Raw genomic sequence first — 21,557 nt, 5'->3', positions numbered from 1 at the left:
GTTCATACAAGCATGAAGTGAGACAAAACTTTATAATAAACTAATAAACTTAAAACCACCCCAAGTCAAGTGATATGTTTAGGATTGATATATCACTGTTGAGACTTGTATGTAACAATGTCTTCTGTCCGACAGAAAGCTGATCTCACAAGCTTCATATATATAGATATCTGGACAGTTACATAGATCCGATGAAACGTCGTTCATTAGGATTGGGGATCCGATTTGAGATAACAGGATGGGTAGATTCATCCTTGTCACCTGTTCATCTCATTGGTATTAATAGGTATAAGTAATCCTCAGACTCAAAGGAATGTTAATTGGTCATCCTGAATTACTGAATGTGAGACTTTGATCCTGTGGTCCCACGATCCTTAACAGAGATGACTCTGGGGTGTGAACTGCAAAGGTTGGGTGTCACAGGAGGTAATGTCAGGGTAGTTATACATTGGATTGAGCATTTATCACTCCCGATTAATGGGAGATATATCCAAGGATCGCTTGTGGAAGACTCGATTCTAAATCCTTGCAAGGTGATAGCTTAAGAGTAGAAATACAGATTTCACTTAACCTATCTATTTGAGTTGACTCGGCATGTACAAGTAAAACGAACGTCTCGCTATATGTGACTTGACATCACCCATAGTCATAAGATTCAGTTCAAGGATATAGTTGATAAAGGATCGAATTATACTGTAACTAATACGAAAGGGTTAACGACAGAATCAACCTGTCTTCTTAACGGACTCTGGGGGAATGATTACAGACTTGCCAATAACATACTCAGTACATCATTCCGTTATGCAAGGATTAAATATAATTCTTGAAGAAATTAATTTAATAGTTGCATACGACCAGAAGTAGTAAGAACCTAATGGATCACACATAAGACTTGGAACCAAAAGAGAGATGGATGTGATTAATAGATGGAAGCCCAATTGAGCCCAGTAAGGCCCATTTAAATGGAGGGGGCCGAAATTTATATATAGAAATAAGGAATTATTTTAATTCCATTAATCCTAATTTGATTAGGTTTATGAATTAAATTAATTAAGAGATAATTAAGTTAGGAGTTTTAATTAGATTAATATACTCCTATTATTATCCAATTAGGTTATTTATTATTATCCTAAATGTATCTGATATATTATAAGATAATAATTAGGAATCTTATTCCGAATGGAATTCCTATTAAGTAACCTATTCCTATCTAACTAGGGTTTAGATACAAGCGACTATATATACCCCCTCCTTATGAGAATTTCGACTAAGCCTCCCTAATCCCACCTAGTGATTTTCGAAATCCCTAGCTTAGAGAGAGAAAGAGAATTCGACTCCCTAGTTCGTGGATAAGAATTCATACGGCTTCCACCGATCGATTAATTTCATCCATCTTCTTTTTCTTTGATCTTGTGTTGATTAATTAGAGGCAATCTATTTTGGTTGCATCTCATACGGTTGATTCTAACTTAATCTCACTGTGTTCATGAAAGAAGGAAAAACAAACAAAAGGGAGAAATTCGTTTTTCTTCACCTACATCAGGTCAGTTCACTATTTCGCGGATTCCCGGAGATTGAACCGTCGGATCGTCGCGATTTTTGGACATTAGCTTCTAGACATATTCTTCCACGTTTCCACCGAAGGGATTGTCATTCGGAGGCCTGGAAGATCTGTCTCGGATAGGGGCAGATTGGTAAACAATTTCCATCTCTTTTGAAGTTGTGGGCACTTCGTTTGCAACGGTAGATTGTTCTTGAAAAGGTATTTCTTCTTATCCCTCTTTATATGAAATAACGATTAACGGATCCTATGGTTAAAAGGAAGTAGGCTAAAAATTTTATATTTCCGCTGCTATACCTTAGCCTAATTTCCTTCATTGGTTTCTCATAATTAGGGATCCGTTCTTCATTGTTAATGGAAAAAGATATTACCTTATCAACCTGACCTACCAAATTGGGTTCTTTAATTGATTCGTCCGCGGTTGAATCAACTAGGATCCCTTTTTGTATGCATAAATTTTTAATTCAGGCATACAAATCGTCAGTTTGATCTTCGTGAGTAGATAGAAAGTTAAGCAAATGCGTAATAGACTCCTTATTTCCATTTTTTCTAGCCATTTTCTCAAAAAAGAAGAATCATTAGAAATAACAATAAAAATTAAAAACAAATATTCACAAAAAGAAAAGTATAAAGGATTATATATAAACAAGTATAAACGATTATAAACAAGTATAGATAAACAAGTATAGATGATATTCACAAAGATATTCACAAAGGAATGCCTAAACTAACAAATCAACATTTGGTTCGATATTGCAGAAGAAATAAATCCCCGGCAACGGCGCCAAAAACTTGACGCGGCCTCAGCGGTGTCACTCGATGAGGCTGATCTCAGGGATAAGTGTACCCCGTCGTTATCAAGTAATAAAATTCTGGAAAAGTCCAGGTATCGTCCACAGGATTTATTTCTGCAAGTATCAAGCTACTTGGTCTCAGGTGTTATCTAGGCTTTGGGGGTTTTGAGTTTGGTTTTGCTTAAGTTAATCTACTCCTAGGTTGAATTATACTACTCCTAGCTAAGTTATATAATTCTAACTAAGTTATTCTACGCCTAATTAAGTTACTCTACCCCTAATTAAGTTAAACTACTCCTAGGTGATCTTTTACCAATGTAATTATCCAAAGGAACATGAAGGGATACGATGATAATGAAAATAGATTGTTTAGACAACGGAATTAAAACCTAATCTAAGTCACTTGTGTCCGAGGCGATTAGCCCTACCTATCCTCCTGAGGTCCCGAGTTCGTGATTCCCTTGTAAGGCCAAAACTAGCTCTAAGGCTCAGCAATTTGGGTTTAATCTTTGATAACTTGTGGAAAAATCCTTGAACGGAGCACTTCCCTGTGAGGCGCCGTTGGGATCAGCCGGGGACACTCCGATGCCAAAGTCAGTAATATTTCTGAGAATAAACTGTAAGCACAAAAGTAGAGAATCAGTAAGTGTACCTTTGATCCTAGGAAGCTGGGGTATTTATATAGGTTTTTGTAACCTTCAGCATTAATGGGGAAGCAGGTGAAGAGTCGTGTCATTACTCGTCTTTAATTGCTATCAATTCTCCATTAATCCCAGCATTTAGCATTGAAACCCTCAAAGTTGAGGTATTCGAATAGTCAAGTTTTTATTCCCCTTTAATGGATATTAATTGTATTTATTCCCATTCATGGATGGTAATAAAGGCGCCTTTTCGTATTCTTTGATCCGTCAAGGCGTATGTACGCTCTCCTTGAGAGCTATGGCGGGTCTCCACTACTCGCTCTCATCGGGCGTATCTCGTTATGGCGTATCTCACCATGGTCCACGTGATGTGGCATAATGCTAGAAACTCCTTCCTTTTCTTCGTTATTTATATATTCACCCCTGCATTAATCCTGCAATGATTGTCATTAATTCCATATTAATCATGCATAAATATCTCTTTTAGAAGGAATAATGGTTTGCCATTATTTCTATTTATTTTCCTTTATTCCTTATTCAAGAATAATTTGGGTTGTTATCAGAAGCCCCCCCTAAAGGTATAAAAAGCTCTTTAGGGCTGTCTAAATGGTGTTTTATTTTTCTATCTTGGAGGAAAGTGGACCCGCCCTAGATGGGGGATCATATATGGAAATGATGCGCCTTTTGGGGCTTCCTTATGCGGGATCTTATGAACAAGATCCGCCCTATGTGGGATCATATATGGATATGATGCACGTTTTGGGGCTTTTGATTCCTTGTGGATAGGTGGCCAACTGTATCCATTGTTATCCTCTAGGGGCTTATTGAGAGTTATATTTCCTTTAGAAAGGGAATAACCCGCCCTTTATTGGACCATTTATTCCTACCGCATAGGATTATGATTAACCTTAGGGACTTCTTTTGTTCAGTTCTGCCATATTGAGGAGAATGACCCGCACTTAGGGATCAGTAAGAATGATCAGCCATTTAGGGACTTTTGTGCATTTTGTGGAGGCGAGACTTTGTTATTTCTATGATGAAGATGCGGATTCATTACTTTGATGAAAACGAGACTTCATTGTTTGGATAAAGACGAGACTTCATTAATTGGATGAAGACGAGGCTTCATTGATTGGATGAAGACGAGGCTTCATGAATTGGATGAAGACGAGGCTTCATTAATTGGATGAAGACGATGCTTCATGAATTGGATGAAGACGAGGCTTCATGAATTGAAAGAAGACGAGGCTTCATTAATTTGATGAAGACGAGGCTTCATTGTTTGGAGATGAAGACGAGGCTTCATTACTTGGAGATGAAGACGAGGCTTCATTACTTGGAGATGAAGACGAGGCTTCATTATTTTGATGATGAAGACGAGGCTTCATTATTTGGAGATGAAGACGAGGCTTCATTAGTTGGATGAACCCTTTGCTTTCCAGAACTATTTTTACTAAAGCAGTATATCTTTTAGCAAGTAATTTTCTAGAATCTGGTTTAGGATTTCTCTGATTGTTTAGGGTAGGTGGCCAGCCGTACCCCAATGTGTGAACCTTTGTGAAGGTTTAGAAGCTTTTATTCCTGGTGAGGAAGTTAAGCTGCCTTAGGCGATCGATTTGCTTCCTATCTTTTAGGTGAATCGATCCGCCGCCAGGTCTTGAGACTCTTCTTTGGGAAGAGTATTTGAGAGTGTAAAGTTCTCACGTCTGAGAAATGTTTTAACTCTGTCTCTGACGACAATCAATTGTTTCCTATCTTTGAGGTAGATCGATCCGCCGCTGAGATTATTGTCCGATTGTTTGTAAAACTTAAGTACAATTGTTTTAATCCTTATGGTCGCCATTTACTTTAACGTTTGCGTAAGTAAATATATAAGTTTGTAGGATTTAATATGGAGTAGGTGGCCAGCCATACTCCGTTGTGCGAACCTTTGTGAAGGTTTGAAGCTGTTCTATTCCTTCTAGAGGAAGTAAAGCTGCCTAGGGGATCAACTTGCTACCTATATTTGAGGTGAAGCGATCCGCCCGTAGGACTTGTGAACCCTTCTTTGGGAAGGGAGTGAGAGAGTGTAAAGTCCTTGCGTCCAAGGAATGTTTTAACTCTTTCTCGAATGGTGATCATCTAAAGATGGATCCGCCCATGAGAGTGTTCTCCTATCTTTGAGGAGAAAGTTGAGGGTGTAATGATCTCATGTTTGAGACGATTTTAACCCGCTTTTGATGGTGGTCAATCCTTTTCCTGTCTTTGAGGAGAGAGTTGAGCTCATTTGAAAGCTCCTGAAGGTCTGTGCTTCTTATCTTTATGGAAAGGGGATCCGCCCGTGATGGGATCAATTGTCCTATCTTTGAGGTAATTGATCCACCTGTGGAACTTTTCATTCGCCAGCCACTGGGCGTATATCAGCACTAAAAGCTAGGCAAATGAATATAAGAAGTATGGCGAGAAAGAATAAATTATAAAATATAGGATACTATAACAGTTTAATGCACATATAGAACCACATCCTCAATGATGTTTAACTTATGAGTAATCACATCTGGGCTTACTCCTGTGGGGATCTCATTCTCCTATGTAAATACGCTTTCAGACTCAATGAGAACTTTTTTAACATCCTCTTTAATCTCAAGTTTTAATCCTTTGGCGATCCGCACCCGCTTTCCATCAGCAATAAGGAGCGTTTCTGTGTCGCCCAAAGCTGTAGTGACAAGTTAATATTTCTCACCTTCGTCCTCTTTGGATTGTGGGCGGATTGATAGTGACGCCGAGTATAAGTCTCTTTAGCCACCTTTTGGTTCCCGCTAATCATTACTCCTCCTTTGCTAGTGGGAATGTACATTGTCAGACGACGGATGGAAATTAGGGCTGCAACCTCTGGCCCTTGGTCTGGATAGTGTGACCCGTCACTCCAATGATGTCAACAATGGTTGTTTCTATTTGGATTGGATCAACCTTTAGTTTGGCGAATGGACCTTTGGTGATGACATTGCGAGAACTACCCGTGTCTTTACTCGCTTTATTTTATCTCCCATCCTTGAATCGCCATTGTTACTACCAATGCATCTGCATGTGGAGAGATTACTGGACCTGTTTCTGCAAAAGGAGCAATGGAGGGATGTTTTATCCAGAGCGGATATTTTTGCTTTTTCCACGGGTGGCTAATACACTGGTCCATCTGCTATGACATTAATGACACTTTTGAATTTATTTTTGGGATCTGTCTTCTGCTTGTCATCTTGTTATTTGTTATTCTGGACAAAGCTATCTAGTTTGCCAGCTCCCAGCAAGCTTCAGTGTGGTGGCCAACCTGTAGTACGCTTTGGCGTTTCTTCCAATGGTTACATGCTCCCCTCCTTTGGGTTTGGGTAATGTCCCGCTTATATTGATTCTTTTCTTTTATATTGTGGCAAGTTGGAAGCTTTAATCATTTTTTCCGCCTCGTACCCCATGATTCACGCTGTGAATGGCGAATTCCTATTAACTGGATGGCGTATCTTTCTGCATTGTTCTCTTGTCTATCCAGAGCGGCATGCACTCGCCTTTCAATCTCATCATTTGTGTGTTCAATGTTGAATCATGATGGTGAAGCCGGCTCTTGATCTTGATCGCGATCATATTGAGGTTATGCTTGGAGCTATGGTTTAACGCGGATGGATGTTGTCACAACCGTGGGAGCCATTTTATCTAGCTTCGAATATCTTGTCTCCGCATCCTTCAACATTTTGCTAACATAATAGATGGAGAACTGTTGACCTTCTTCTTCTTGAATAACCACGGTGCACATAGCTTTATCCATGACAGATTGATACAAATGCAGGTCTCCCCTTCAGATTGGTATGCTCATCAAGGGTGGTTCTGCTAGGAATTGTTTTATACCTTGATATGCTTGTTGACAATCTTTCTAGTACGATGATCCGCTCGTTCAACCTCTGGATCTTTCTCACCCATAGTGGGGCTTTCATTTAGGCGCTCTTTTCACCTTTTTCCTCACATGGCTTTTATTTAGGCGCTCTTTTCACCTTTTTCCTCGCAGGGCTTTTTACTTTATCTGGATTTGCTCTAACTCCTTTTTTGCTAATGACATAGTTAAGGAATTTTTTTGAAGTGACTCTGAATATACACTTCTCTGGATTGAGCTTTATTTTTCATGCTAGTGTTTGGTACTGGTTGCATTATTAGGAATTCCCTTGTACCTGTGGGTTAGCACTGAAAGAACTCCAGAAGTGGGGCATACCCTGTCCATTATTAAAAGATTGTGGTAAGGCATAAAAGTTATATTCACTTACCTTGGGGATCAGTTGCTTGATCCACGGAACATACTTCATAGCAAAAGACTATTTGTATTGACCTTGTTGGCAAATATCATGTATAATGCAATGTCTCTTTATGGAATTTTTAGTTCATCATGGAATCAACTTAATAATTCCTTCACGTTGGTCCCTGACTCTAGAATGAACTTAGTCAAAGGATAAAATCGAGTAAATATTATATGTCAAACAAATTCATAATAGAATTTTAATCGTGCTTGTTTTAATAATAATATCACGTATAACGGTCATAACCATAAAGATTGCTACTGCACATGAATATCATAATGAATTCTTAATAAATAACCATAATGAGAATGGTTTAAGAATAATGTCCTTTTGTATTTCAATGCAAATTAATATCCAAGATAGCATATTTATTTTAAACGTCATAAAAGTTATGACATTCTATATTGGGTAAGATATCTTACATAGTTGCTATTTACTTGCAATTAATATTGTGCATCCATACATTAATGGCATTCAGAGATCATTAAAGCCTCATTTGAATGAGGTGTAATTAAAGAAAGGTAAGTGATGATTTAATAATATAGTTATATGTAAAATTACTCTTATATCATTTCATTTGTACGAATAAAATAAAAGAGAAAGGGTAATTTTGGAAGAAAAATACATGTACCATGATTCTCCTCCAATTTGGAGTGCAAGGAAAATTACTCAAAATCCACGCTCACCGCACCAATTGATAACTTGTGAAAAAATCCTTGAACGGAGCACTTCCCTGTGAGGCGCCGTTGGGATCGGCCGGGGACACTCCGATGCCAAAGTCAGTAATATTTCTGAGAATAAACTGTAAGCACAAAAGTAGAGAATCAATAAGTGTACCTTTGATCCTAGGAAGCTGGGGTATTTATATAGGTTTTTGTAACCTTCAGCATTAATGGGGAAGCAGTGAAGAGTCGTGTCATTACTCGTCTTTAATTGCTATCAATTCTCCATTAATCCCAGCATTTAGCATTAAAACCCTCAGAGTTGAGGTATTCGAACATTCAAGTTTTTATTCCCCTTTAATGGATATTAATTGTATTTATTCCCATTCATGGATGGTAATAAAGGCGCCTTTTCGTATTCTTTGATCCGTCAAGGCGTATGTACGCTCTCCTTGAGAGCTATGGCGGGTCTCCACTACTCGCTCTCATCGGGCGTATCTCGTTATGGCGTATCTCACCATGGTCCACGTGATGTGGCATAATGCTAGAAACTCCTTCCTTTTCTTCGTTATTTATATATTCACCCCTGCATTAATCCTGCAATGATTGTCATTAATTCCATATTAATCATGCATAAATATCTCTTTTAGAAGGAATAATGGTTTGCCATTATTTCTATTTATTTTCCTTTATTCCTTATTCAAGAAGAATTTGGGTTGTTATCAATCTTCTATAGGGTCGTCAATCCTATAGGCACTGACTAGGTCAGATTCAGCTCGCAATATGTGCCAACTTAATTTTGGGATTATCGAATGAGTTAAACCAATCAGACAAAGCGTAAGACAAAGATTAAGCAATAAAACAATTGAATAAACAAAACTATAATATATATCAAAGATGAAAAGTATTGTCACGAAGATACAATGAGCCTAGGATTCATAACATGGATCAGAGGCTAGACAGAATATAAAAGAAGAAAAATCCCTTTCAGGGAACCTGTCTACCAATGCAGGCGTCTTCCTAGGACTTAAGGATGGAGCTTGAGCAATCCTCGGTGAGCGGAGCTTTGGAGGTGTCTTCAATGGAGGTTTGAAGGATGTGGAGAGGATTTCTCAAGGTGAAAGCTAAGAAAATTACAAAGATAAAAGATCTCTAATTTACAATGGAAAAGTTCTATTTATAGTTGTAGCTCGGGCCCTCTTTTTGACCTATTTCGTGTCCTTATGCAGGTGGGAAGTCGTGGGACCGGTCGTGGAGTCGTGGGGTCAAAACTGCCAATTTTGACCAATTCCCGCAAGTCAGCTCGTCGAGCAGGGCGCGCTTCTCGGTGAGCTAGCCCTGCGCGGCCAGCTCGCGATGAGCTGGCCCCCAGCTCGCCTGAGTAGGCCTAAAGTCTAGCTCGTCGTGAGCTGGCATGGCCAGCTCGCCCGAGCGGGCCCCTGGAGGCCTGCTCGGCGAGCTGGCCCAAAAAGGCCAGTCCGACGAGCGGTTTTGCCTTGCACGCTTCTGCACTGTCGCTCGATGTCCCACGATGTAATTTTCGCCCGAACTTATCCCTGCGCATGCACGAAAACTCCAAATAGCATTAGTCTCAAGGTTAAATTGACCCGCCAATCGCTCATTTTAAGCAAACGCTCCGTTTGGTGCGACTTTTGGCGGATCAATTAGCTATAAAAGATGACGGAATTATAATATACATGCCATTTTGGCCTTATTTTCCTAAAATGATCAGAAAACGAGCCTAAACAACGAAAAGTTAATAAAACATTTCCAATTCCTAACTAACTCACACAAAGGCATATAAATGCGAGAATTGCTCACTTATTCATGAAATAACACTAAAAACCGTCCTAAAACCGTACCCAAAACATTTCCAATTCCTAACTAACTCACACAAAGGCATATAAATGCGAGAATTGCTCGCTTATTCATGAAATAACACTAAAAACCATCCTAAAACCGTACCCAAAGATAGGGGTTTTTGACCCCTATCATCTACCAACCATGGCTATGTTCCACTTTTGAATGTTTCGGCTCTTGAACGAGCTCACTTATTAGTTTCTTCATGTCCTCCCATTTTTATTTCTTATGAATCACGTATTGCCAATCTTCGTGGTAATATTGGAGGAGGAGCTTCGAGTTCTCAATTTGTAGGTACTGAAGGAGGAGGAGCGGAGGAGGAAGTGGAGGATGCACCACAAGCACAACCCCAAGCCCAAGCACCACAAGAAGATGATTCGGTTGATTTAAGGCGGATTTTGAAGCAAATCAATTCACATAATCGACAAATGAATTTAAGGATTGATGATTTGGTTGAGAACAATATGGTAATGAATGACAATCTCAACAACTTGAGGAGGGAGCACAAGTCCACCCGTCGTCGGATGCTCTCGTTCTTCCGTCGTCAAAACGTTGAAACTTCACCATCTCCACCGGATTCACCTTCACATGCTTAGGTTTTATCTTTTCTTTAACATTTCCTTTGTTATGTTTTGGTACAATTTTTATTTCCATTTTGTTTGGTACAATTTTATTTTTCAATTTTGATGAATGCTTTTTCTATTTTCTTAAGATGAATTTAATTTTTATCTTATTCCGTATGAGTTATTTCGTATAATTTTTCATGTTTTATCAATTTTTGCACCAATGAGGACATGGTCCAAATTAAGTGTGGGAGGAGATATTGCATATATCATTTAACTTTTATTACGACCTAATGCAACGAAATAATTTTTACGCAACATTTAACATTTTTCTAATGCAACATTTCTTTTATGCAAATGCAACACATTTTGCAACGTTTTATTCAAAACATAGTATTTTACATAGTAATTTTTCAAAATGACATTATTTTAAGTAATATCATTATAACCTTACATTTTCATATGTATAAGTAGACATTTAACTTATGACTATTTTTAGGTTATCATTATCGATAGAAATAATATTTCTATACGGGCAACATTTTTAAATTTTTCACAAATCTTCAATACGATTTTAAGTAAAAAACGTCTCGAGTAAATATACTTAAGTAAATAAATTCTTTATTTCTGATCTCTGTTTTATATCATGCAAATTCATGATACAATAAATCTTATTTTAAATTTTCAATTAGGTTTATAGCCATTAAATTAAACTAACATTTTTTTAGCTCGGTTTGATTCCGTCTTACATTAACACCAATTGAAGTTTTTAAGGAAACTTTAGCCATAACACATGTTGAATTTTAAGTCAATATAGGATGAATGTGCTATTTTTCTTTTTCCCAATTTACACTTTATAATTTTATAATTCATGTTAATCAATTAATTAGTCGTATTCTTAACTTTTGGCCACGATTGAGACCAACCTTATCACAATCGAGGTATGAAAGGGAAGAATAATTAAGTGTCGTTTACTTTTGGCCACAATTGCGACCACCCTTATCACAATCGAGGTATGGAATGAACGTTTAAAAACAAAAAATTAAGCGTGTTTAAGTTTAACGTAACGATTGCGTCCACCCATAGCATGGTCGGTACCTCTTAAGCGAACACAAAGCAAATAATAAATGCATATTAAGTTACGATCAAGACCACCCTTATCTCGGGTGTAACTAAGCAAATATATTAACCTAAGTACTTATTCAATTCATTTTAATGCAATAGTTTAGGTCTTGGGAAAGGAAATTTTGTGCTTTGAAATGCCTTGAGACGGAAGACTCAATAACATGCGTGCTTATATTGTCCCGAATGCTTCAATTTAAAATTGAAATACAAGACGAATGATATATCGCCTTTATACTAAGTTAGTTTGATATTTTGAGTATAAATTTGTCATGCGAAGTTAGTTTTTTCGGCTTAACTAATTTAAAACTAAATACAAAGATATATGTTTTATTTTCATGAAGAGGTTAGTTAAAGAATAAATTCAGTGAAATTTTGCTCGGGACTAGCAAAAGATTAAGTGTGGAGATTTGTTAAGCCCAAAATATACCTAAAATATCATTAATATTTACATCAGTTTTACTACGAATTTGTGCTGTTTATATCTATTTAGCGTACTTTTACGTCCGAATATGTTTCTTTCATGCAAGGTACTTAAATATTTGGTAAATCCAAATAGGAACGAAAAGAGGTAAAAAACGAAGGAAAAACCCTACAAAAAGAGTCAAAGACGACGAAAATCAAACGCACCGAAACGAGGACGAGGACAAAGTCAGAAACGGAGAAAAACATCCCGTGTCGCGACCGAGAACCCTCCATTCTCGGTCGCGACACACGTCGCCCAGGCACTTCCCCCTTTCGTTCGAAGGCTGAAAAACTGTTTCTCCATTCTCGGCCGAGAATTTACATTCTCGGTAAGTTCAGAAATTCAGGCGGCACAACATATACTTGTTCGTTTTCAAAGAAACGCGTCCGTTCGATTGGATAAGAACGTCTCTTCGTAGCAGACACGTTCCTTAGACTCGACTCTTCAACATCTATAAATAAAGAGTTGATTTCAGAGTTGATATATGATTTTTTAGAGTTAAGATTTAGTACAGAATTAATGCAGAAATTCCGAGTTAAACGATTCAGAGTTAGAAGTTCGATTTTGTAAAAAGCAATCTGATGTACACACATTGTTTATCAAATACTTACAAACACAGTAGCATTTAGATTTAGATTTAGATCAGTTTATATTAGTTTACATTATGGTAGTAGACGACCCATCTCTATTCCGAAGATTCAGCGAGAAGATTAAGTAGAGGATTCGACCCTGAGCCTGACAAACTCTATCGAGGTTCGAGGAAAGGATTGACGACCCGGAACTTGAAAGTCGACGAAAGCTTCCATGCTTCTTGTTCTCTGTAAACTTGTATCAAATTCATACTTCATCTAATAAAGTTCATGCAATTCAATAAATTTTTATGTAGCACTTCTGTAATTGATCCGAAGTGAATTCTGTTGTTTTCATTAAAACGTGGTTAAATTCAATATCTTTACAAGGAAACTTAGTTGAACACTTAGGCAAATTCATTCTTCGAGAATTAATTTGGTTAAGGTAGCAATCTAACCCGACCGTAGGAGGATTGTCTGCAGTTCAAAGCCCTTTAATTGAAGGAATTTACGTTATTACATTTTTATAATTTATACAAAGTTTAAAGTTGTTTTCTTTGCTTAATTCAAACGAATACATTTATTCTCTTTTTCTAAACACTAAACGTTTCTGTTTTGTAATTCATACTTCAAATAGAATTGATTTCTAACATTCTACATATTCTACCCTAATTCTTATTCAATCAATCTCAAAACCAATTTCAAATAAACGATTATCTATTTATATAAACCTTAAGTCGTATTTAATCTCACATAGATAAGTTTTTGTTGAAAAACGTTCCATGTGGGATCGATATCTTTTTATTACTACAAGTGAAACCGTGCACTTGCGGAAATCACTCAACATTCACTTCAGTTAATATGATAATATGTCAACCACGAGATCATAAAATTAAATTGCGTATGTTAATATTTTACTAATAAATAAATAAATAAAAATATATTATATTTCTCAACCTATAAATATATAAAATCATATATTTTAGGGTAAATAATTTATTAGCATACTTTTTACCTAACACACTGTTTAGCCCCCTATTTTGAGAAACACATTGTCAGGTCCCTATATTTTGTCAATATTAACCATTTGATCATTCTGTCTATTTTTTTTTATATTTTTAACCGAACATATCTTAGCTTTCAAGATAGCCATAGTAAATATGAAATGGTCATGTTACTTTGTTATTTTCTGTCTGTTTGTTATGCCAAATATAATGGTTAAAAATCTAGAAAAAATAGACAAAAGAACCAAAATATTAATATTGACAAAAGATAGGGATCTTATAATGTGTTTTTTAAAATAGGAGACTAAATAGTGTGTTAGGTAAAAAGAAAGAGACTAATAAATTATTTACCCAATAATAAAGTTATGTATTATCTTTTTTTTCTTTCCAATTCCAAAAAATGATAGGAGGATAAAATTAGGGTGTTGTTATACCTAGCTACCAATTCCCACCCCTAGCCCTGTGAAATAACGAAACTGCCCTTATTGGTTTTGGTCTTTGTATTTTTTTCTCTCTACGAAACGTGGGCGTGTGGCTATCACATTCCTCACCACGTGGTGAGGCGTGATAGACACATACCTCACCACGTGGTGGGGCGTGTGGCTATCATGCCTCACCACGTGGTGAGGCGTGATGTTCACATGCCCACGTGTGATTTTTTTTCTTCAATTTTTACATTTTAATTATTATTATTCTAAACAATTATAAATATTATAATTATTTTAAAAAATTCTAAATATTATAATTATTAACATTATAATTTGAATTATAATTATTAACATTATAATTAAATAATGTGAGGCGTGATGTTCACATGCCCACATGTGATTTTTTTTCAATTTTACATTTTAATTATTATTATTCTAAACAATTATAAATATTATAATTATTCTAAAAAATTCTAAATATTATAATTATTAACATTATAATTTGAATTATAATTATTTACATTATAATTAAATAATGTGAGGCGTGATGTTCACATGCCCACGTGTGATTTTTTTTTTCAATTTTACATTTTAATTATTATTATTCTAAACAATTATAAATATTATAATTATTCTAAAAAATTCTAAATATTATAATTATTAACATTATAATTTGAATTATAATTATTAACATTATAATTAAATAATATACATGAAGTATCAAACATGTATTAAAATATGTTAAAAACAATAAGTTCTAAAGAATTCTAAATATTAAAAAATTACAACAAACCAATTCGTCCGGTTCCATTCCTCAATGAATCGGTGTGTGATAGATTTAAGAAAGACTGTTCACATGCTCACGCAGTGGCGGAGCCAGAGCTCAAGGTCCGGAGGGGCTCCATTACATGAAGATTTTTTTTCTTAATAACGACTTAAGGTTTTGATTCATAGTAGTCAAATCAAAATTTTCAAATTTTTGTTAATATAGGGGTAAATTTGATCATAATTGGAAAACATTAAGGTGCAAAACAACTGAGATCCAATATAAAGTAAGGATAAAGTGCAAAAATACTCTAATGTTTACACCTAAGAATAATTTTACCTCTAACGTATAAAATTGTGCAATTTTACCCTTAATGTTGGTAGCCAAGAGCAATTTTATCCCTAACGTTGACAAGTTTGGTCAATTGGAGAAATTATTCATCAAATTGTCTTCTCGGTCATGAATTTTGTAACTAAAAAAATACAATTAAAAATAATAAAGGAGAATGAGGTTAATAATAATTAAAAATGATACTTAATATTATTAAAACAGAATGAGGTTTAAGGGAAAAACTTAAAAAGTAAGGATAAAGTGCAAAAATACTCTAATGTTTACACCTAAGAATAATTTTACCTCTAACGTATAAAATTGTGTAATTTTACCCTTAATGTTGGCAGCCAAGAGCAATTTTATCCCTAACGTTGACAAGTTTGGTCAATTGGAGAAATTATTCATCAAATTGTCTTCTCAGTCATGAATTTTGTAACTTAAAAAATACAATTAAAAATAATAGGAGAATGAGGTTAATAATAATTAAAAATGATACTTAATATTATTAAAGCAGAATGAGGTTTAAGGGAAAAATTAAAATGAGATAAAAAGAGAAGAGAGTGAGATTTGAACATAGGACCTATTGGATATAAAGATTCCTCTAATTATCACTACAACCAACTATGTTAAGTTAGTTTTATGTCATATAATCACATTCTACATTACAAATATTAATTTTAACTATTTTGGGGGGCTGCTCGGGACTGAATTAATATTCATCAAGGGTGTTCCGGAGGGTCGAAGGGTCGGGAGACCCTCCCCTACCCCCTAGCTCCGCCCCTGTGCTCACGTGTAAATTTATTTAATTGTAATGTTAATAATTATAATATTTAGAATTTTTTAGAATAATTATAATTGTTTAGAATAATAATAATTAAAATATAAAATTGGAAAAAAAAATTCACACGTGGGCATGTGAACAATATGCCTCTACCACAGGTGGGGCGTATGAACATCACGTCCCACCTGTGGTGGAGGCATATTGTTCACATGCCCCGACACCGAAAAATTGGTATTTTAAAAATCATTCGATTTTACTATAAACAACCGTAAATAAAACATATTTTCGAACAAAATTACGTATCATTAGTCATTTCCCATGTTTTTTCTTTACCAAATTAGTCCGGATTAGATTTTAGAGAGTTTTGAATTTTTGAAAGGATTTGGGAATTTGAGAGAATTAGTGAATTTGTTGCAAGTGTAGTTTCGTCTTTTCACGGGGCTAGGGCGGGAAATGGTGGCTTGGATCCACTAAAATTATTACTCAATAAACTCCAATTGGGCACGTTAGGTCAAAACATGGTGGAACACTAGAAACTACTGGCAGAATCAGCTTCCAAGAATGCTTTATACGCATAACTAGCCAAGCCAGCGGCCAAAAGTTAGAATTAAAAAAAAATTGAGACTTTTACAAATGGCAAAAGAATTTATACTGCTATATAATCCAGAATCGGGCGTTAGGTCTAAGCAAAAGAGGGAAAAACTATGGAGGGATGGGATCCAAACACGAAATCAACATTAACCCAGATCCCTCTTCTGTCGACGAAAGCTGGACCTAGGGACGGTGTTACATGGACACAGAGGTTGAAGGAAGAGTACAAGGCTTTGATCGCCTATACTCAGATGAACAAATCTAATGATAACGATTGGTTTCGCATCACTGCCGCTAATCCCGAGGGAACACGCTGGACTGGCAAGTGCTGGTATGTCCACAACCTCCTCAAGTACGAGTTTGATCTCCAATTCGATATTCCCGTCACTTATCCTTCCACTGCCCCCGAGCTCGAGCTGCCTCAGCTCGATGGCAAGACCCAGAAAGTAATAACCTTTTTTACTTTAATGTTCTATCCCCTTCACTCTTTACTAATATTCATTAGTTTTCCTTAATGTTTCTTACTTTTTGTGTTTTGTAGATGTATAGAGGAGGGAAGATTTGCTTGACGGTTCATTTTAAACCCCTTTGGGCCAAAAATTGGTATGTTTCGATTGTTTATTGAATTGATCCATTGGATTTTATAGATTTTTAGCTATTCTTATTCTCATGTTTAAGAAATTTTGTTGAATGGAATCACCAATTTGAGTTGTGGTTTTTTTCCTTTTGATATTGAATCAGAGAAATACAAGCTATATCTTCTCTCGTATTCTTTATGTAAGGTTCAGCTGGTTGGATATACCATTTTTCTTCATTTCTTCTGTGAGTGGAAAAGGAAAACAGTTGAACCCATATGTGGTCTTTGAATTTCACTAGTAGAAAGCAGCAATGAAAGCCTGAAAAAAAAACCAATTTCCGCTGCAATACCAGCATTTGTGAAGAATTGAGTTATCCTAGAATTACACTTGACAGAAAATTGAGCTAATATTCAGGCTAGCTCTAAGAAAGTCCTGCCTTTTGAGGATCACGCATCCTACACTTAGAGACAATCACCTTAATAGGACCACCTGCATGATTCCAGTTACCCCTTCTAACATAGTTGTTAAAGGCGCTTCTCGTGCAAGGCTCAAGGTCATGCGCCTCATAAGTCCTAGGCGGGGCTAGTTCAAAAGGCTCTCGCCTTGTGTGCCTCCTCCGGGCTTCAAAGGCTCTCCTCAGGCGCCCCTCATTAGCATCAAGGGTTTGATTATTTTTTAGTTTTGTTTTGTTTTGTTTATAACTATACTGTTTTTATTAAAATAAAAAATTTGATTAGTCTCAACCACTTATCCTATTTAGTAAATTCAAATTAAACCATTGATCTAGTCTAAAGTAAAAAAGAATAAGAGACATAAATAGAAGGGACAAGGGAGGTTAAGAGACGTAAAAAAAATCCTTCTTTAGCACCGAGACACAAGGAAACCAATATAGGTTTAAGTATAGGTCTATATGAACTTAACTTGGTGTTTTTGATGTTTAATATTATGTTTTATGTGGTTATAAGTGTATTTTTTTAGTTCATCATAATTGTGCTTTAACTAATAATAGTCTTAGTGACATTAATTATCAAATATTGATAATTATATTTTGTATCTATTACTTTTTTATTTTCTGCGTCTTCTGTTCATCAGGCGTGTGCCTGAGCCTTGTGCCTAGGCTCCAGGACCCTTTAGTGCCTTTAATAACTATGCCTTCTAAGCAGTCATTTACTTTGGTAACTTACCTGAGTAGAGTTTTACTCATTCTGGATGGTAAACTGAGAACTGCAGTTTGTCCATAAGCTCCATCTTGTAGGTATTTTGCGAAGTATTAGGGTCATTATTTTATTTTCTGTTTGTACCTCATATATGATCCATAGTTGTTAAAGGTAGGGGTGGGCATGGTTCAGTTAACCGGTCCATTAGGGTAATTTTTTAACCGAACCGAAACTATCGGTTTTTAAATTACTTAAACCGAAACCGGTCCATTAATATCGGTTAACCATATCAACGGTTAGGTTTTCTGATCAACGGTTTTTAACCATTTTTATCTAATTAGCTAAAAACAAGGGTTAACCATAATTTTTACCAACATGGTTAACCAAAACCGGTCCATTAATTTTTTTTTATCAAAGCCAGTTTACAAAATTAATATCATAAATACTCATTATAGCTTATAAGTAATTCAAGATGTTCCAAATTAATTAATCTCTTAAACACTACTTCTGTTTTATACTGCAAGTGCTTCAATGCTTTCTCAAATAAGTGGTCAAACAAATGGTGGAACAACAATCCCTGAATATAATTGAAAAAGATGATCTAAAATACCAAAACCCAATCCCAAAATTAAAGATACATCAATAAAGGTACCAAATCCTTGAAATCTAAATATAAATAAGGAAAAAACTGAAGCAGAAGTAGTGAGAAAAGAAGAGAGAGTTTAGAGAAAGTATAACAAGAACCCACAAAATTGAAGATCCAGAAATGCAAAACAGGTAGCAAAAGAAATCAATTCAAAATACTGAGATATAAGGTAAAATCTCATAAGATGCGGAGATGAAACCGGCTATGCCTATGTATGCGTTAATCATCAATAACTGGCACCATGCGAATTCTCTCCTCCATGTTTATAGCTTTATCAGATCTTAAACTTGGAAACTTTGAAATTAAGAGAGAGAGATTTCTGTTTGTCTGAGAAGAAATTTATCAGCATCAGAGTATGTTTTTCCTATCCCTGAAACGCAATCATCGGTGCTGGCTCTTGCCTGCTGGGCGGCGGAAGAGAAAATGAATGAGGAATAGGGAATGTTGGAAAGAAAGCAGAGAAAGCAAAATGGGGGTGGGCGGCTGTTTATGAAAAGTGAAAGCAGGAAGAGATAGAACTTTAGGGTTTCCAACTATTTATTTTTCAAAAGAATTATATTTTATAATATAATAATATAAAAGGTTCGGTTAACCGAAAACTGTCGGCTTTTGTATATTCAAAACCGAAACCGAAAAATTCAATTTACATAAACCTAAACCGTAACCATCGGTTCGGTTAACTGATTTTTTCGGTTCGGTTTTTGGTTCGGGTAACGGTTTGATCGGTTTTTTTGCCCACCCCTAGTTAAAGGCGCAAGGGGGTCCTGGAGCCTAGGTGTGCGCCTGATGAAAGAAGGCACAACAACAACAACAACAACAACAACAAAGCCTTAGTCCCGAAATGATTCGGGGTCGGCTAACATGAACCATCATATAAAACCGTGAAAATCAAGTCGTGTCAGCGACACAGATTCGCTCCCTCCACTCCGATGAAAGAAGGCACATAAAATGAAAAAAATAGATACAAAATCTAATTATCAACTTTTGATACTAATGTCACTAATTCCCTATTAATAGTTAAGGCACAAGTTATGATGAGCTAAAAAAACACACATACTTATAACCACACAAACAAAACAAGACAAAACCACATAAAAGCATAATACTAAACATCAACACACCAAGTCAAATGTTGACAACAGAGACTAAGATATTAGAATTGCAGTGCAGCAGATCTCTGCTGGTTTCTTGCTTCGCATTGAAGAAGGAGCTCTTCTCCTCTTACCCTTCTTTCCTCCTACTTTTATGTCTCTTCTTATTTTTTTTTTTTACTTCTATCAGCTGTTTAGATTTAAGTTTACTAAATAGGATAAGTGGTTGAGTTTAACCAGCCTTTTATTTTAATGAGTATAGTAAAAAAAGTTAAAACCTAATCATTAATCAAAACGCAGAAGAGGTCCGCCTGAAGAGAGCCAGCGAAGCCAGTGAGGCGCACAAGGCAAGAGCCTTTTAAAAGAGCATCGCCTATGACTTATTAGGCGCATCAGGACCTTGAGCCTCACCTGAGGAGAGACTGTGAGGCTCAGGTGAGGCGCACAAGGTGAGAGCCTTTTAAACATAGCCTCACTTAGGCACTCCTTCAACAACTATGATATGACCAATTACAGTCCAACTAGGGTTGTTTTAGAATTTTGTAGCTTCGTCATTACTTTTTCTTTCTACTTAATTAATTGGGGTTGAAGGATAGGAAAGCATTTGAGAAAACAACTTCAATTGCAAAGATAGAATCACATGCTCTTTGCAAATGAGTAGGCAAGATGTTTCAGTGATTGACATCCAATATTTGTTGTAATGATTTTTGTCCATGCTTGCTTCTTTCAATGTTTCTCTTTTTGCTCTTGCAAAATGACATTTGTATTGGTCTTGATTTGACAGTCCCAGATTTGGCATAGCACATGCACTTTGTTTGGGTCTAGCTCCATGGCTTGCAGCAGAGGTTCCAATCCTTGTCGACTCAGGCATGATTAAGCACAAAGACGATGCTACTGCATCCAGTGAATCTTAATTTATGGTATACTACATTCCGGCTGTAAAAGTAAACCTTTTAGTTTGGTAAACAAAATAAGTCACAAGACACAAGTGCAGAGTTAAGAGGAGATTTATGTGTAAAGTATTATGCAGTAACTGGGAATTACAATTTCTATGGTCTCAAATGCATACCCATCCATGTTTATATGACCATATGGAATGCATACCCTGCCCTGTGCCGTGCTTGCTTTTACTATATGCTTACTTTTGGGGCCATAAGTGCTTTACTTTAGATGCATTTCTAATTAAAATAACAATTAGAAAGGAACTTTATGATTTACAGTATTAGAGGGGCGGCTCTGCTAGAGTTTCTCTCTAAAATCTTGGCCGATGGTTGTTTGACATTCTTCTTATTCGTTGGCTGAAGGGGGATCTCATGGTTTTGAAGTTACAGATTCTTTTCCTGAGATTGAAGGGAATAGGGATGTCGTGCAAACATGTGATCAACTTCTATGCCCTCATGGCGATTCCAATAACATCTAATTTATTCCAACTAGCAAAAGATGTGTGTTACATATGTTAGGCGTAACAAACAGAATTAATTAGTTATTTTGATATTGCTGCATTCTATTCTGTTTTTAGTCTATTTTGTCTTTTATGCCAGCTGTCCTTGGGGGGCTCTTGTAACCGTTTGCCTTAGCTGTACTCAGCTACTTTATAGGCAACGCAATTGTACTGGGAGAGAAGATATATCTTG

At 36.1% G+C, this 21,557-nt stretch overlaps 1 protein-coding gene across 1 annotated transcript; it reads left to right on the top strand.

Moving 5' to 3' along the window:
- Positions 1-16,507: 16,507 nt before the first annotated feature.
- LOC136235926 (ubiquitin-fold modifier-conjugating enzyme 1) lies at positions 16,508-21,056 on the top strand. The gene is made up of 3 exons (XM_066026012.1): positions 16,508-16,897; positions 16,993-17,054; positions 20,708-21,056. The coding sequence occupies exons 1-3, from the start codon at positions 16,565-16,567 to the stop codon at positions 20,835-20,837; spliced, it is 525 nt and encodes a 174-aa protein (XP_065882084.1). The 5' UTR covers positions 16,508-16,564; the 3' UTR covers positions 20,838-21,056.
- The last annotated feature ends 501 nt before the right edge of the window (positions 21,057-21,557 follow it).

This window comes from Euphorbia lathyris, chromosome 7, assembly GCF_963576675.1.
Source record: "Euphorbia lathyris chromosome 7, ddEupLath1.1, whole genome shotgun sequence".
Taxonomy (NCBI): domain Eukaryota; kingdom Viridiplantae; phylum Streptophyta; class Magnoliopsida; order Malpighiales; family Euphorbiaceae; genus Euphorbia; species Euphorbia lathyris.
Note: the sequence above shows the minus strand (reverse complement) of the source record. Positions and strands in the feature narration are given on the sequence as shown.

Excerpts from the sequence above, each read along its gene's own strand:
- LOC136235926 (XM_066026012.1), top strand. The coding sequence starts at position 16,565 with ATGGAGGGATGGGATCCAAACACGAAATCAACATTAACCCAGATCCCT. Across the intron at positions 16,898-16,992 it reads TCGATGGCAAGACCCAGAAA|ATGTATAGAGGAGGGAAGAT; the intron begins GTAATAACCTTT and ends TGTGTTTTGTAG. Across the intron at positions 17,055-20,707 it reads CCCCTTTGGGCCAAAAATTG|TCCCAGATTTGGCATAGCAC; the intron begins GTATGTTTCGAT and ends TTGATTTGACAG.